The following is an 18,171-nucleotide window of genomic DNA, read 5'->3' on the forward strand; positions in this document are numbered from 1 at the left end:
CCTGAAGATATTTTCAGGCGCAAACTTTGTTTGCTCTCACTGGGATAAAGGATTAAACTAAATCTATTATAAGTATTGCATTGTTCAAACAACAGCTAAATGACATCTTTACAGTGTTAGAAGTGCTTTTTTTTTTTTTTCATTTATCTGTCAGACAGCACTGTTTTGAACCCTTTAGTTCTGCTCATCATCCAAATATATATCTAGAATATGCACAATAAATCATATAAAAGTGATGCAGTAGTTGCAGATTGAAATCAAAATCATTATTGGGGGGGGGGACTTGGAAAAGCATCCATGTTTTCAAAGTATTCTGATTTTAGCAGTCTCTAAAGATATAAGCTAGAACTTGATAGAACTTGAGGTATACACACAGAAAAAGATAATGAACCATCAGAAAAGCATATGATCAGTGTATCTAGGAAGGACCGAATTCAGATTCTTGTTCCATTGTGAAATGGATTTTAAGAGGTTGGCTGTTTAAATGAATTAAAAATATACATTCAGGGTATATCTAGAATACTTAATAAAAAGAAGTTCCTCACCATAATTAAACCATATATCAAATTGGCAACTCTTATCCATTCACCTAAAGACAACTTCTTTGTTTTTTTACATCCAGGAGTGTATGAAGTGCCCTATACTTGTGACCTGACTTACCATGGACAGGCAGACAGAACTGTTGACCTCAGAGAACATAAAAAATACATTTGGGACTAGTAGACCATGCCTTGTTTCATTTGATCACATGATGATCAAATGAGAAGGGAAAAAAAGTGCTATAGTCATAAGTCAGGTAGACTGTTTCTGGAATCAGCAGCAGCTTTAAAATATTTTCCAAACCTCAAGTATGGCTGTATCAATTTACTAAAAATTTTGGAAACAGTCATTTTAATATCAAATTAATACTTGTTAACTCTCTCTTTATCAATAAGTGTATAGAATAAATAAACAATAGATGGTGCTAATTGGACTCTAGTTTTGTTTTATATTACAATTTTTAAACTGATACCACTCGTGATTAATTGTTGCTGTTCGCTTACTGATTTTTTGTGCTTTAAAGATGTTGGATATAAAAAAAAAAAAAAAAAAGGCACCCACTCATATGATTGTCAATGATTCCAACAGATGGAATCATTGACAATCATATTAAAAATTAAGGTAAGGGAACATAACATTGTTTGCATTTAAGCATGAACAAGGCTAATCTAAGTTGGTGTGGAGTTGTTAAAAAATAAATACAGCTGTCAGTGTTCTACCTAATTAACTGGGTGATATTTAAAATCCTGAACTGTGGGAATCCTAATCAACATCTCTGAAGCTATGGCAATTAGGTATTTAACAGATGCAAAAGCCAGTACCAGAAGAAATTGGAAATCCTTCAACATTGTAGTGCACAGAATGACAACAGTTGGAACAGGATCATATCACTGTAACCTTATCATTAGTAGCTCTAACTGTGGAAGGTATCAATGTATTAAATCGGAGGTCATAACTTTGCCGATGCAGCTATATAAGTTCCAAAAGTAGAAATAATGACATCTGTTGAATTCGGAATATACAACCTGCCTCCAGTTATAGCATATAACATTCATTTGGATATTTTACATCTTAACCAAATCTAAACTTCCCAAAAGTAATATTCAAAAAAATTGGGGATAAGACAAGGATGCACATTTTCTCCACACTTATTCATCATCTATATGGATATTGAAGATGTCAAACTTAGCATCCTTACTTGATGCAGATTCTGTACTCTTAAACAAATCCAGCACAAGTCCAGGATATTCAAACTAAACTGAATAATATCTGTAACAAATTTGGCATGAAAATCGACAAAACAAAAGACCAAAACTATGAAAATGGGCAGGAACATAAACTTCAGCTGCATTTTTAATAGCCAACCTATAGATCAAGTAACATATTTTGACTATTTAGGTAAGGTTTTTAAGGGAGGTGGCAAAGGAAATTTGGAAATAGAGTAAGCAAAGCTGGTATGGTGGGGAGCCAGTTGAATAAATTTATTTCAAATAAGAGAAATTAGCCAAAATGCTAAACTAGCAGTACACAAGAGTGTTCAAACCAGTTTTAAGTTATGAATCTGAGAGGTTGTTTAGTAGTATAAAGCACTACTCAAAGATTAGACACCATAGATGCGAGTTCTGAGAACAATTAGGAACCTGAACAGATGGAATCATTGACAATCATATTAAAAATTAAGGTAAGGGAACCTAACATTGTTTGCATTTAAGCATGAACAAAGCTAATCTAAGTTGGTGTGGTCACTTAAACAGAGCGGGAGAAGAATGGTTAGTAAAATAGGTGTTCAATGTCAAGATGGTAGGGAAAAAAGACCTAGAGGATGACCGTGGTCTAGTTGGATGATTTGGTCAGAAGTGTCTTAGAAGAGTGAAATGTTAGATATGAGAAAAATGTAAGAAAGCAAAGCACTGTGTAAAACTAGATAAACAAAAATCATGGGAAGACTAATAAGAACATAGAAAATAAATATCAGCAAGGTGGCAAAATATGGAAAAAGCATGCTATGTGGTATGAGTTAAACATAGGTTGTTGTGTAGGCTGCAGCAAGATACTTAAATTTTATATTTAAGTGTGTGCTGATATTGTCTAAATTGTAGATTAATTATTACTGTGTAGATTAATTATCATTGGAGTGCAACATGGTATTTGGATAAATTTCTGAGGCGATATTATCATAAATTCATTATTTTTGTTAGTGCACTGTTACAACATGAATTGAAAGGCAAATCACTGCATAGGTCTGCATGAAAGAAATAAAGTTGATCACATGTATTTCTCAAAAATGGTACTGTGGCATGAATGTAATATATATGCATGGGAAGATGTCACAGATATTTATGTAGAGAAGCTGAATAAGAGAAAAGAATGAATGTGGGAATGCAGGAAATGCAGTATTCTGATAGACCATGAGGCCTGCTTAAATAAGCTTTTAAATAAAAGTAGTGAACATAGCATCATAATTGACATGGCAATTGAAGAGTGTGCAAATGTTCAGAAAATGTGTGGAAATGATAGTGCAAAAAAAAGTTCGATTCATAATAAAGTGATAATGATGTTGAAAAACAGAGCAAAATTAATGTTAAAGTGAACAATAATAATGTTGAAAAACAGAATGCAATCAATGGTAAAGTGGTGAGAGGGATTGATGGGGAACAAGAAGGATGAGGAGCAGCGAAATAGTAACAAAAAAACTTTTGAAAAAGTGAATGAGCGATATACTGAACAAAACAATTGATGGCAATAAGACAAAGTGACAAATAGCGGAAGTTGAAAAACAAAGTGCAGTTAACCCGTAGGTAGCGAGCAGCTTTAACAGCCAACAAGCATTTTATTGACAATAAAATGGAGTGAGTAATAGCAAGAAAAAAAAAATGATGCAAGATTTGAAAGCTGAGTTGGTGAAGATGAGGCAAGAGATGAGATGGATGTGGAGTGAAATGAAGGAATTGTTGATATATATGGAACAGTGAAGACAAAAAAAAAAACAAATGTTGGTATGAAAAAGGTAACGAAAGACCCACAAATGGTATTGTATGGGGATTTGATGGTTATGGTAAATGAGAGGATGCACAAGGTTTGTTTTCCTGGAGGTAAAATGAATAGTGATTGAGGCATTGGACATGAAGAGTAAGCGAGCAAAGGAGTTGGTGGTGGTGGTAGGAACAAAGGACTTGACTGGTAACAAGGAGAATGTAAGATTGGATATCAAGGTTGTTGAGAAGGCTGTAATAGGAAAGGGTAGTCAGTATGTTGCCCAGGTATGACAGTGACGAGATGAGATATAGAGCAGGAATTATGAATGACATGTTAGCAGACTTCAAACTCATCTCACACATTAACAGTTTGTTAATTTGTGGAATGAGTTTGAAGGAAGAATTGAACTGTGTAAGAGTAATGGACTGCATCTGAATGGCTTGTGTGTGAGTCATTTGGAGAGACTGCTGCTGGAAGGGAGAGTAATGAGTGCAGAGAATGAATCTGAGCAAGTAAGAAGTGATGTAAAAGAGTGGCAGAGTAAGGAAGAAGAGATTGAAATGGTGCTTATGAATGAAGTGGGTAGCATGAGTGTAGAAAATGAGAGAACAAGTGTGCAAGAAAAACAGGGAAATAGAGAGACTCAGGGTGAACAGGAGAACAGTGTGTGAGAAAGGCTGATGCTCCGAGAGGATGTGAATGCTCATCTCATCTTCCTTTTTCCCTTGCGGTGTTGAGAGTTTATTAATCATCGGATCTCAAACCGTTCACAGGATAAGGCGGTCAGCCCTATGCCCTGGTGTATCTTATGTCCTGTAGTGTTGAGTTCTCAAGGCTGGTTTGCCTGCTTTGCAGGATGAAAAAAACCCTACTGTCCATGCCCAAGACAGGTTAACTTCGCTATGACTGAAGATCCTTCAGCTTCTCACGTCACTGACAGGAATCGAACCTAGGTCACTCCATCCCCAGGCATATGGTTGTGAAGTGCACAGCCACTAGGCTAACCGTATGGTGTGAATGCTTATGTAGACAAAAAATGAATGGAATGACCTAGAATGTAGGGGAAACAGTTGGATTTGAAGAGGGTTCCTGGAATGAATAAGGAGAAAAAGAAATGTCTTGATGATAATATGGAAAAGTCACATCTAATAAGTGGTATCAATGACACTTGTTGCATATCCAGGAATGAACTGTTATGTTTGTATACATATGCTAGAAGTATCAGAAACAAGGGAAATTAAATAGTTTCATTGATTGAGTTTGTTCACCCAAAAATTGTTGGAATAAGTGAGACATGGTTGGATGGGGATGACATTTTGAGCGGAATAGAGATGGAGGAATATCTTGCATTTTGCAAATATAGAAAGGATAAAAAGAGAGGGGGAGTGCTTTGATGATAGAAAAAGAGTTATGTCCATACAAGGTAGAGATGTAAGGGCAGAATAGTGGTAGTGATTTTTGTATCAGGTGAATAGATGAAATACTGTGAGCAGCGTTTTGTGTTGTTTAAATAGTACAAGGCAACTCAGATTCTGGTCTTGTTCTTATAAACTCAATGATACAATTTCAAAACTACACTATCTGTCTACATTTGGCTATAAAATATAGTGGATTCATAATATCCTCCATTTTGATATAGTAAAACTATCATTTAATTTCATAGAGAACGTATTTAAAAACAACAATACCGCATAAAAATGAGGAAAAATATTACTTATTTCTTCAAAAACAAATATTAATGGAACATTTTAAATTATGAAATATAGAGAATAATTATGGATTTAATAATTGAAATGAATTTTCAATAATTTTCGATGTAGGAAAATGAATTTTTTCAGCATTTTTTGGAGTAGCATACATCTGGTTTCTTCATAAATACTTGAGACTTCGGGAAAAAAAAACTCAAGGAATATGCTGGTAGTGCCGAAAGAAATTTTCTGAGGAAGTTGTACAGCATAATAAATTTACTCATTAAGTTAGTTGTGTTTGTTATGACACATGCTAGAGGAATTTTTCTGCTTCTGCTTACCAAATCTGTCTACTTATTCAGCCAAAGCCAAATATTGGAAAAACACACCGAATTGGCCAAGTACAATTTCCTCAGAAAATTTCTTTCGATAATAGGTACCAGTGTATTCCTTGAAAGAATTTTTGTCAGGTGTCTGAAATATTTATGAAGAAACCATTAACCTTGGAAACCCTTCTATTTGGTGGATGGTCACACAAGATAAGTGGAAGCTTTTCCCATTTGGGTGTGTTTGTTATGATATAGCAGGAATTTTTGTGCTTTGGCCAGCCAAATACAGAATCTTTTACTGATTCAACCAAAGCCGAATATCTATAAAAAAAAAAAAAAAAGCACTCCGAATCGATTGAATACCAAAGCAGAACAAAGAATATCCAGCACATTCCAATCTGTAATATAAATCTCCTTACTAACATTTGTTTCTCTTAACTTTGTTATTCTTTACTGTCTATTCTTAAATATCTCTGTACACAGACCATGCCAATTTGTTTATCTCTTTAAAAAGACTGTTTTTACACCTTGTGTTAAGTAACTATACAATAGTTCAATCCAGTTGGTGCAATGACAACTGTTGTTTTTAGAATTCTATTGACCCAAGACTAAATTTAAAACACACACACACACAGATACGAGAACCTCAGTTGGCTTGGTGCCAAGATGAGTCAATTCATGTTGAAGGGGAGAAAAAAAATTATATACTGCCTGACCACAGATATGAAAACCTCAGTTGGCTCAGTGCCAAGAAGAGTCAATTCATGTTGAAGGGGAGAAAAAAATAAGGCGATGTACGAATTGGTCACCAACATGCAAAATTATTGCTTTATATGTAAAACTTTCCAACTGTTATACAAGCAAAATAGTTACCACTTTATAAACTAAAATATTCATAAAAGAGAAGTTAATTTTTCAACACGTAATAATAAACAACTCATCCCACAATATACAGATTAATTACCTTATTATTGGAATGGATTGTCCTTATGACATGCACAGAAGTGTTGAAGGATCTCACATTTGTGGGCGTACATTATATGTTATATTTTAAAAACTAAATACTATATACATTCTAAATAAAATTAATTATAAAATTATTTAAATCCAAGGTCTTCTAAATGAAAACTGTTAGATTTCATTTATCTTTAGAAGATAGTCATTTGCTCACTGACTCATACTATTATTGGTTTGTTTTCCATGTAATTAAGCAGTTTACTAGACTGAATATTTTGTTTTTTTCATAACACTTTCCCACAAAACAAATGTTCATTAGAATCAGTTCTTTATCAGGCCTTTTCTCAAAATATAAAGCTCAACTTCCACAGGACTGTGCAGTGTTTCCTTATTTAGTATATGTTCGAATCATACTCGCTATTTTACTGGAGTAAAAACATTCTAACCTCAAGTAATTTTATTATAAGAAGCACCAATTATAAATTTTTTTATTAAAAACACCGTATCAGAGTATAGCCTCTTCATTAAAGCCACCTTACAGTTTGAGATTTCTCTAATTACATCACTTGTTCCAGTTAAGTTAATTAATATAACTAGCATACTTGAGACAGTAAATGAAATTTTCCATTTTGCATTTCTTCAAATGTTATTAATATTACATGACACCTCCAGGGAGTCCAAAGACTCATTGAAGGAGTGCACCTACTCTACAACTCTCCACTACTCAGTCCACCAACTACTACTTTCATCATCTACACCAACGCCATCTACCACCGACCACTGCTACTAGTATTTTCACAGACAAGCACAAACATCCATGCCTACAGTGGGATTCGAACCTGCAGCCTTTTGGCTGGAGAGCAGATGTACTAACCCCTCGGCCAACCAGGCCGGCAGTTCTATATTTTTATAATCATTGCACTTAATATTCACTTCCATCTTTTGTAAATGCACTCCCATTTTTGCATTGCATTCCACAAGCAGTCTTTCATCTCTCTCCTGTTCCTATATCTTATTTTTTTTTTCCTTCCTGGCATATTCATGGAACATTTTCCTTGCATATATCATCTCTATTCTTTTTTCATTTCTGATGTGGACAGCAACTGTGCCAGATAACTAGTTCCAGGTCAATTTAAATGCAATCTGTCTCTCATTGGGTCCAACTTGCCATCCAGTTAACTCCATATCCTTCTCTTTACTCTGCTCAATCATCGTATTATTCATTATCTTTATCCACTATTATCATATATGTCCATTATGTAACTATTTTGATTTATTAGAATAGTTGTAAAGAGAATAGTGTCATTTTACATTCTTATGATCATCTATTTATTTATATATTTATTATTCAAGACTCATCGTGGGAGGTCCCTCCTAGGAAACAGTCTGTCATACAACTCCTTGAACTCATTGACCGTTCTTGCTCTCACCACTATGTCAGGCAATGCATTCCATGATTCAACCATCCACCATGCAAAGAAACCACTCCTCGCCCTCTTGCTCGCAGTTTCCTTTCGTAACTTCCAGGGATGGCCCCTTGTCATCACTCCTTCCTGCTGTTAAACCAAGTGAAAAAAATCCTTATGATATTAGGAAGAACCTGAAGCGAAAGAACTCCCCAGTGTCAACCCTGTAACCACCTCTCAACAGTTTAAAAGTCTCAATCATATCACCTCTCCTTGTATCCACCAAACTCTGCAGTCCACATTCCCTCAGCTGATCCTCATAACTAACATACAGTCCTGAAACTATCTTTATCTGCCTTTGTACCCTTTCCACAAGTTAATTTATCCCTTTCAAATCGGGGGACCAAATCTGAGAAGAATAGTCTAAGTGTGGTCTGATTAGGGTCTTATACAATGGAATGATAACTCTTATCTCTGCAGGTCAGTGTCCTTCTCATTATTGCAGTAATCCTCTTGTGTTACCTTCACCACCTTTGCAATATGTCTCCTAAATTTCAGCTTTCTATCAATCATCAACCCCAGATCTCTTGTCTAACCTACTTCCTCCAGTATAACTCCTTCCATAGAGTATGCAGCATCCCATCAATGTGTCCCAAACCTCAAGACCTTACATTTTGCTGCATTAAACCAACATCCCCCAATTTATTTGCCCATCTGTCTAGCTTATTCAAATCCTCTTGCAGGGCTACCACATCTGCACTATTACCAATAACCCTTCCCAGCTTCGCATCATCCGCAAACAACTGAATATCCCCTGAAATTCATTGACAGTGTCATTGATATAAAGGTTAAACAATATAGGTCCCAGTACTGAGCCCTGTGGGACCTCACTTGTAACCCTCTGCCTCCTTTAAACTGTCCCACCATACACAACTCTCTGATACCTATTGTACAGCCAATCCAGACCCATGTGCTGCAACTTAAATATCAGCTTATCATGTGGCACCCTGTCAAATGCCTTTGCTAAGTCCAAGAAAACGGCAGTATATGCCTTTCCTTCATTTACTGCTCTTGTAACTATTATAAAAGGCTAGCATATTGCTAAAACAAGAGTGCCCCTTTACAATTCCATGTTGACTCTCACAGATAACATTACCCTCATCTTTCCAATGCTATATACAGTCCCTAACTAATTTTTCCAAGATCTTAACAACTACTGATGACACACAAACTGGCCTATAATTAGACACTTCCAGTCTGCTATCGCCCTTATGCAATGGCACTATCTTACCTTCCTTCCATTCCCTGGGCATCTTTCCCACAGCCAGACTTTCATTGAAAAGCCAGGTCAAAGGAGCTGTCAGTTCTTTAGCACATTCTCTCAAAACTCGTATTTGATTACAGAGTACTTAGTATTTGAAACACGCTCTCCTCCTGTACCTCTAAACCTTGAACATTCCCTATTCCTCTAGTATTAAAACTTACCCCTCCAGGATTATTTACTCCAATAAAGTGTTCATTGAACAATTCCACTATGTCCTCAGCATTAGTCACTCTATTCCCATTTTTATCCCACAATGTCATTCTTCCACAGTCATTTCTCCTCCTACTGGCCACATAGCTAAAAAATTCCCTAGGATTTTCTTTGGATCTTAGGGATAGTCTTTTCTCATATTCCAGTTTTGCCTTCCTTACCATACTAGTCACTCTCCTGGCCTGTGTTCTTATATTCTTCATGCATCTACTCTTTACCTGTCTCCTTACATCTCTTCCATAGCCTCTTTTTCATGCAGTTCATGTTTAATATTGTTTGTCATCCACTTTAATCCAAATTGTGTCCTCTTCACTCGTGGAATACAACTTACTATTGCTGCTAACAAATATTCCTTCACAATTTCCCAAGCACTAATGATATCCCGTCTTTCCAATTTCTTCCTCTATGAAACTTCCCCAAGTTGACGTCTAAGACTATTATAATCACCTGCCACATATGTTCCTGTCTGTTTGATACTCTTGCATGTCTATTCATCTTCCAAGTCAAAACCTTATGGTCACTCTCTCCAACTGGTGGGAGAGATGTCATCTCAGTTATTATCAACTCTTCTGATGCTATGACCAAATACAAAACTCTTGAAACACTTGTTCCCTCTATTACATGTTGCCTAAGACATTTGTTCCTCAAGAATTCTAAAAATTCCATTCCCTTATTGCTACATGCATCTTCCTCTCCCCAATTTATACTGCTGTAGTTAAAATCTCCCATAACAATCATTCTTCTTGCACTTGCCAAACTAAACTGTCAACTGTCTTGGTTCCCACCCTCTGTGCTCCTGGGTCTGTAGCAACACCCCACTAAATATCCTGTCTTGCCCACCTCTACTTCACACCATATGCTTTCAAAATTATTAGTGTCACTGCCTTCCAAAGCCTTCACTCTTAGAGGACATAAGTCGTCACTTATCATAAGCAGTACTCCAACACCATGCTTTCCCTTCCTATCCTGCTGAAAAATGCTGTACCCTGCTACTTCTATTCCTGTTATTATATCCTCTTCTGTCAACCACATCTCAGTGATGATCCCAATAATCTTTGGTTAGACTGATGCTATCAGCGCTACCAATTCCTCTCCTTTATTCCAAATACTCCTGGCATTAGTATAAAGCATAAAAATGCCAGTGTTTCTATACCCAGCATTATCTCTTCTAGACTCCACTGTGCTTAGCATTACCTGATGTCATCCCCCTTCTCCCAAGTACCCATTCCCACAAGAGGCCATCCCTGCTACCATCCACCCTGGAACACATGAACTCATTCAGAACAGCAATCTCTCCCTATGTCCTTCCTCATTCAAATGCAAGCGGTATCTCGCATACAATTCCTCTGTCCTCAAATGGCATCCAAGCATTCACATATTCCAATCCTCTCTTCTGACACATTCTAGCTATTATGTTATTCAATGTTACTGCTCTTCTGCTCGGCTCGTCACTATCATACCTAGGCAACACGCACACTATCTTTCCTCCTTGTGTCTGCTTTCGTACAACCTCAAGCAAGAATCTCATATCTCTTGCTGCCCAATTTACATTACCACTCAAGTCATTTGTTCCTACCATCACAATCATCTCATCCACCCTTTCACTCCTCTTAATTGCCATAACCACACTTTCTATCATTCCTCATGGCAAATACTACTCACACATCCTATCTTTAACACCACGGATCATTGAGTCCCCATACATCATTACACCTCTTACCATCCTATTCCTCGATCGCACACATGCATCCCTCTAACACTTTCTCTCTGTGCTCCCTTACTTACCTGCCTTCTTGACATCACTCTATCCCTGGTTCCAGTGCTCCCTTGCATTCCTCTCATTCCCTCTCTTCCACTTATCCTATTCTCTCCTCTTCTGTCATTCACACACCTCTCTCATTCCCTCTCTTCTACTGTTCCTATTCTCTCCTCTTCTACCATTCTACCATGTTGAAACAGAGCATCTGTTTAATCTCTCCTATTATGTAATGTTCACTTGTTGACCGTCTCACTTTTCCTGTTTAAGGCTTCACTTTGCTAAGATTCCCTTTTTTGAATCCTTTAATTTATTCTGACTGTGAAGCTTTTAAAAACTTCCTAAAATAAAATTCTCTGATCTGCATTCTCAAACTTCCATTCTCTCTTCTTGTTACTCTACTACCTAATGTTCTGTCAGTTGTCGTTCGTCATCAACCTCCTCTCTGCAGCAAGTGAGAAGCTAGTAATGGCTGACATGTTATCATCATTGGCAAAAAAGAGAATGTCTTTATAATGAACAACAGATATCACAGTACACTTAACAATTGTGAATTACAATAAAGAATGTTGGTATAATTACAACAGTTATATAATATCTGGTAAGTAACATAAATATCACTTTCTTATGGGACCTATCTCAAGTGACGATTATTAATAAGATACTAACATAGAGAAACAATTATAAAAAGATTCATAGATATAAATATGCTATTATAAAAATAGTCATCCAAATTTAGTAAACACGAAAAAGTTACATCATTACTAACTTCCTATCAAAAATTTTTCTTCCAAATTAATCTGTTCTGTCAAGACTCCAATATTATCATTCTTTTTAAGTCACTCCTTACTGTACTGCACCCAGATGTTGTACTTCCTATGGATCTTTTTACTGACCAAAAATGCAACTTTTGCTAACCTTTTCTCTCTCATTCTGTTTAGTTCCTTCATAATATCCTAATTTTTAATAAGATTCTGCCATTGATGTTATCTGCCACTAATTTTTTTTTGAAAAGTCTCATATCTGTGGTTTTAGTCTTTGCTCAACTGTTTTATTTCTAATCCACTGCTCTGATTCATAAGTTATAATTGATTTAAACTGTTTCTGTACAGCTAGTTTAATATTTTGATTAATTTATTTATGTGACTCCCTACCTCTACAGCTTTGCTAGTTCTGTTGTCTATTTCAATATTTAATTTTCCACCTTCATTAAAATCTGTGCCTAAATAACTTAATTGGTTTTATTTGTTTTATAAGTTCATTTAGGATGCAGTTGTTTATTTCTTTTTATTGATTATTGAAATAATCAACATTGAAATAAAAACATTGACATGTTTCTTCCTGGGAAACATTGAAATCATGTGCATCCTGAATCTTGCGAACTTGTACTAGATTTATTTAGGAATATAACATGTGATGAAATCTTCCCTCCCTGGAGCCAGGATTAAGGATATTAGTGATGCTATAAGGATGTGAAGTGAAGCTAAAGAAAGGTTTATTTTGGCTGGGTCGAATATCTAACAGACTAAAAGTGTGGTGTGTGAGAAGATGTGTAAGATGTTACTACAAATGAAAAATAAGAGTGAGAAAGTAAAAGTTGAATGTTGCTACTGTATGATAGAGGCAAGCTGAGACAGAAAAACTATGCTTGTGAATGATTCAATGCACAAATGGTGTAAGAGGAATGGTGTAGAGTTTGTGGATGTATGGAATGATTTATATAAGGTTGAATGACTTGCATTTGAATGGATTGTATCAGGAGTCTTCAGAAAGTATCGTTCAGTGAGAGTTGTGCAGAGTCAGAGAAACTAGAATGTTTAAGCAGAAATTGCAGACAAAAAACAAAGTTGTGGAGAGAATATAAAGAGAAAGATGATCAGGATGACTATTAGCAGTACAGGGCACAAGCAAGGAGGGCAGCAAGGAAGGCCAAAGCTAATTATGAGAGGGAGTGCATATGAGCCAAAAGAAATTCTAAAGAATTATTTCCCTATGTTGCAAGTAAAAAGAGGAATGACTATGGAATGATCACTTTAAAAAGTGCTGATGGTAGGGAGGTAACAAAAGAAAACGCAATAGTTGTTACTGGGTGATCATTTTTCAGGAGTATATCATATATTTATGGAGGAGTTGAGTCCAGGAGGAGGCAGGTGACCTATGGTGTACTACAGGGCTCAGTACTTGGTCCTCTGTTGTTTAATTTGTACATCAGTGATATAGGAAATGATTTGGCAAGACATATTCAATTGTTTGTAGATCATACTAGGAAAAGCAATGGTAAATGAAGGTGATGCAAAGATCCTGCAGGAAGACTTAAAGTGGTAAATGGTTGCCAGTTTAATGTGGACAAGTAAGGTGGTGCACTTTTGGAAGAAATCAGAAGCTGCATACTACATTGATGGAACTGAACTACAGGAAATTGAATAGGCCAGGGACTTGAGGGTGATTGTTGGCAGGGAGTTGAAGTTGAGAGGACATATTGCATAGGTAACCAAACCAGCACATCAGATTATGTGGTCATAGAAGAACACACTAACAAGGATAGAGAGGTTATTGTTCTCCTATATAAGGTTATATCTGGACTACTATACACAGATCTGGACAGCCAGATTCCTTGGGGATGAAGAAGCAGTGGAGAGGATCCAAAGATGAGTGAAAAAGATTGCAGCAAGTTTATGGAATACTCCATATGAGAATAGATTGATGATCTGTAGGCTTCATAAAATTAGCTGATAGGCAAAAAAGAGGAGACATGATAGAAGCATATAAGTTATTAAAGGGTGGTTTATAGGATTGACACTGAAGACTTTTTCAGTACCCAGCAGAAAGGGAAAGAACAAGGGATCACTCATAGAAATTGTGTAAGAGTGTAGTTAGCAGGGGTATTAGGACTATATTTTTTGCTTGGAGGGTGGTGAATGGGTGGAAAGGGTTTCTAGATTTGTTTGCGGGTGCTTCATCAGTTAAGGAGTTGAAGGAGAGGTATGGTAGGTGTTTGAATAATGGCTAATGTGTGAATAATGAATTCCCATGATGAATCTTCTGACTTCATGGAAGATACCTATGTAATAATATTGCATTGCTGGATGTAGCATTCACTGATGGGAGACTGGAGGTGCTTAGGATGTTGCACAACTTTAATAGCCATGGGATTTAGATGGCATATTGGCCTGTGTATTATGAAAATGTGCAAAGGAATTATTACTTCTTTATGACACCAGCTAACTTGTCTTCAGTTGAAAAGTCAAACTTATATTCTGTAACATACTTACAGAATCTCTTTACTAATAATATTACAAAAAGAAATTCAAATGTGGCTCATAATTGATTTATTTTTCTAATTTATTAGTCTTTTTTGTGATTAATATTGACAAATATTCCTTTTAATGCACCAAAATAATTTAGATCTTATAAAAAGTGATGAGAGCCAGAGTAACATAATAGACACTTTAACAATATTTTGTCATGCCTGATTTTTTAGATTTCCTAAATTTCATTTTCTTGTATTTAGGAACCTGAAGAAAATAGTGGTGATGAAGATGATGATGATGAGGAGGAGGAAAGTTCTGATACAGAGTCAGAGGAAAAAAGTGCTTCTGGTTAGTCACTTTTTAAGGAAATGCATTCTTCACAATTATAACATTTCAAACACTGTACTTAAAATTTTTAATGCACTTGCTCTCTTTTAAAAAGACGTTTCAAGTAGTATTTTTATATTATCATACAACAGTTCAGGTACTACAAAAATAATATTGCAGCATTATGTGTTTTTTTTAGTGACAATACAGACCTGCACTTTGTAACTTTTTAAATGTTTGAATTTGAATAACTTACTGCATAAGTTTCTAAGTTATTGTTTTTTTCTTCAGATCTTCAGAGCCCTGTCTAAAAGGCTCTGAAGATCTGCTCCAATGAACAGGCACTGAAAAACTAATTTAAAGTGATCAGCAATACTTTTCAAAAAAATGGATACAGCTAAAACACTCTTAACAAAATTCTCTACAAGACCTCTATAAAAAAACAAAAAAAATCAGACTACAGTAAAACTGTAACCATTCCCTACATTAAAGGGACATCAGACAAAATAAACAGAGTACCACAAAAATATAACCTCAAAGCCACCTTTAAACCTCCTGCAAAATTAAAAAGCTTACTCAACTCATCCAAAGACTGACTCCCTCCACTGGCCCACTCTGGAGTATACCGTATTTATTGCACCTGCAACATACCACACATAGGAGAAACAGGACGCACAATTTTGATCAGACAAAAAGAACATAAACGACACATCAAATATAATAAATATGGTGAAGCTGGCCTTTCTGATCATGTCCTGAACACCTTACATAGAATTGACTGGTCACACCAAAACATGGTATGAACGCAAATTTAAGGAAGCTTGTGAGATTGTTATCAACCACTCCAATCTAAACAATAATGATGGTCTAAAAATCCCATACATATGGAAGGCATATATTCGTCCCACGAATTCATCCTCTCTAAGAAAACTATAAACAGGACTAGAAAATCCAGGATCCTAAATCTGGATTTTCTATAAGAATGAATGTTTATTCATGTTGTAATTTATGAATAATTTATTTTATTATTTTTTTAAATTAAAAATAACAATTGTAATAATAGAAATAGGACATCACTGTTACTGGAAGGAAAACCATCTGTAAGCAAGAATGTTTATTCATGTAATCATAAATTAAATCTAGCTTGATGTAATTTTATTTTATTTTATTTTTTTTTCACTAGAGGTCATGCCAGTGAGTAGCATGTGATCAGATCATTGTTTCTCTAGCTTACGGTTTGAAATGTAATGCAGTTTGTCTTGTATATTTATCTATGCTCCAGATGATGATCTTGATATGAAGATCGAAACGGGATAATAAAAAGAGTTATTTTAACATGGTTGTAGAATCCATAATTTCAAAAATGAAAGCCTAGTCAGATTCATTGTTAGTTCCCTTGCAAAACGTGAGCTGATATCCCATCCAGTCCTACAGCTCTATTTACATTGAGATTCTTTAATATCCTAAGAACCTCCAGTTCATCCACCTTCATTCCCACATTTGTGTCTCACATATGTTAAAGCAGTAACCTCACTAGGATGATATAGCTTTGCAAAGATCATTTAGTAACTAAACTAGCTTATCTGCTTCTCTTACCTTGTAACCATCACTCATTAAGGTTAATTTTCCACTGTCATTCTTCTTCTTAATTGCCACAAAGAAATAACTCTTTAGGATTTCCTTTGGCCTGCTCGGCTAGATTCTTCTCATAATCTGATTGTGCCTTCCTTGACATGCTGGTCTCCTTTCTTGCTTAAGCCTTGTACTGTTCATGAGTTTGCTTTTCACTTTTCTCTTTATATATCCTCCACAGCATTTTCTTCTTCTGCAGCTCATGTTTAAATTATTACTCATCCATCTAACTCCTACTCGATTAGTCCTTCTCACCTGTATAATATTTAATATTGCTTCCTCTAGATGACCCTTAACTATCTCCCATGCACTATTTATGCTAAGAGTGTCTTGATGTCAAGGGAATCCCAAGGAGAGGGATCTCCTGTTGCATCAAGATTTTGATGTCAAAGGTAAGGTTAGAATATATTTTTTTTTTTGGGAAGTAAGGCAGAACTGTTTTGCAGGAGTTGAAATCGGCAAGGTTATTCGAGCCCCATTGAAGAATACTTCAGAGATCAAAATTTAGACTTAGCAGTTGTTGCCTTGTGAGTTATGGTGGTTTGTTTGGTATAAAGTTTGTAAAGTGAGATGGAGGAATGTAGTGTACTGTCATTGGAAAAACTGTATTGGATAATCAACTGGAGCAGGTCATTGATGTATAGAAGAAACAGGTGGGTGAAAGGACATTGTTTGTTGGACCCCAGCATTATTTGCCTAGTTAGAAGATAAGGAACCATCAACTGTCACATGCAATTTGTGTTCAGTTAGAAAACTAGTGCCCCAATTGCAGAAATCACAGGACAGACCAAATGATGGAAGCTTACTTAATAGGCCCTTGTGCCAGATCCATTCAAATGCTTGGATACATCTAGTGCAACCACTTGGGATTTGCCAAACTTTTCCATTGTATGTATCCAGAAGTGTGTGACATAGGTGAGCAGATCCCCTGTTCAATGGCATTGGCAGAATCCATACTTGTGGTCATTTAATAGGTGAGTAGTTTCAAGATAGCATAGAAGTTGGTTGTTGATGGTTCTCTCCATTGTTTTGGAGAAGACTGAGGTGAGAGAAATCAGATGATTGTTTGATGGTAAGGATTTGTCAAATCCTATTCCCTAATTGGGAATATGTTTGGACATGGGCTAATTTCCTGGGTGTATGGGGGGAGGATTGATACCAGCAGAATAAGAGAACGTAGATGCAACATAATATAGGAATCAGTTCTGGAGCACAAATGTTCAGTATAATTGGCAGAATGCCATTAGGGCCAGGGGAGTGCTTGGTATCTAATTTGGATATGGTTTTTCTGATCACTTCATGGTGAAAAGGTATTGTGTATTTGGAATGATTGGGTGACATTTACCAAAAAGATTTATACAGGCATTTGAGGAAAAGTATGATGCCAGGGAGCCTCCGTATCTCAGTCAGTATAGACACAAAGCCGTTTGGTCGGAAAGAGCTGGGTTCGATTCCCATCTCTGACATGACGAACCTTTATCTGGCTTTTCAACAAAAGCTGAGTTAGCCGGTCTCATGGAATTAGAGGGGGTTTTCACTCAGAAACTCGGGTTTTTCGTCCCCCAGAACAGGCAAACCGGCCGCGTTAACACACATGGATTACATTCATTTGCTAAACGAATACGTCCCAGCCATATACTGGTCCTGAGCCTGGATAAAATGGAGGGGGGGGGGAAGCAATGCTGAACTACCTTGTAAGAATCTCACCAAGAACACTTTGTGGAAAAGCCTACAAAGTCGCCTAGGGTTGGAGGAAATGAGTGAAGAGATAAACC

At 36.2% G+C, this 18,171-nt stretch overlaps 1 protein-coding gene across 1 annotated transcript in view; it reads left to right on the forward strand.

Annotated features, from left to right (window-relative positions):
• The window catches only part of LOC150092268 (kinesin-like protein KIF21A), a 524,778-nt gene that overhangs the window by 217,951 nt on the left and 288,656 nt on the right, over nucleotides 1–18,171 (forward strand). The window contains exon 15 of the mRNA XM_090415090.1: nucleotides 14,698–14,785. Coding sequence (XP_090271216.1) covers nucleotides 14,698–14,785 — 88 coding nt within the window. The remainder of the gene's footprint in view (nucleotides 1–14,697; nucleotides 14,786–18,171) is intronic.

This window comes from Typopeltis vanoorti, chromosome 26 (assembly GCF_054136105.1).
Source record: "Typopeltis vanoorti isolate ZY-2024b chromosome 26, IOZ_Tvanoo_1.0, whole genome shotgun sequence".
NCBI classification, from domain to species: domain Eukaryota; kingdom Metazoa; phylum Arthropoda; class Arachnida; order Uropygi; family Thelyphonidae; genus Typopeltis; species Typopeltis vanoorti.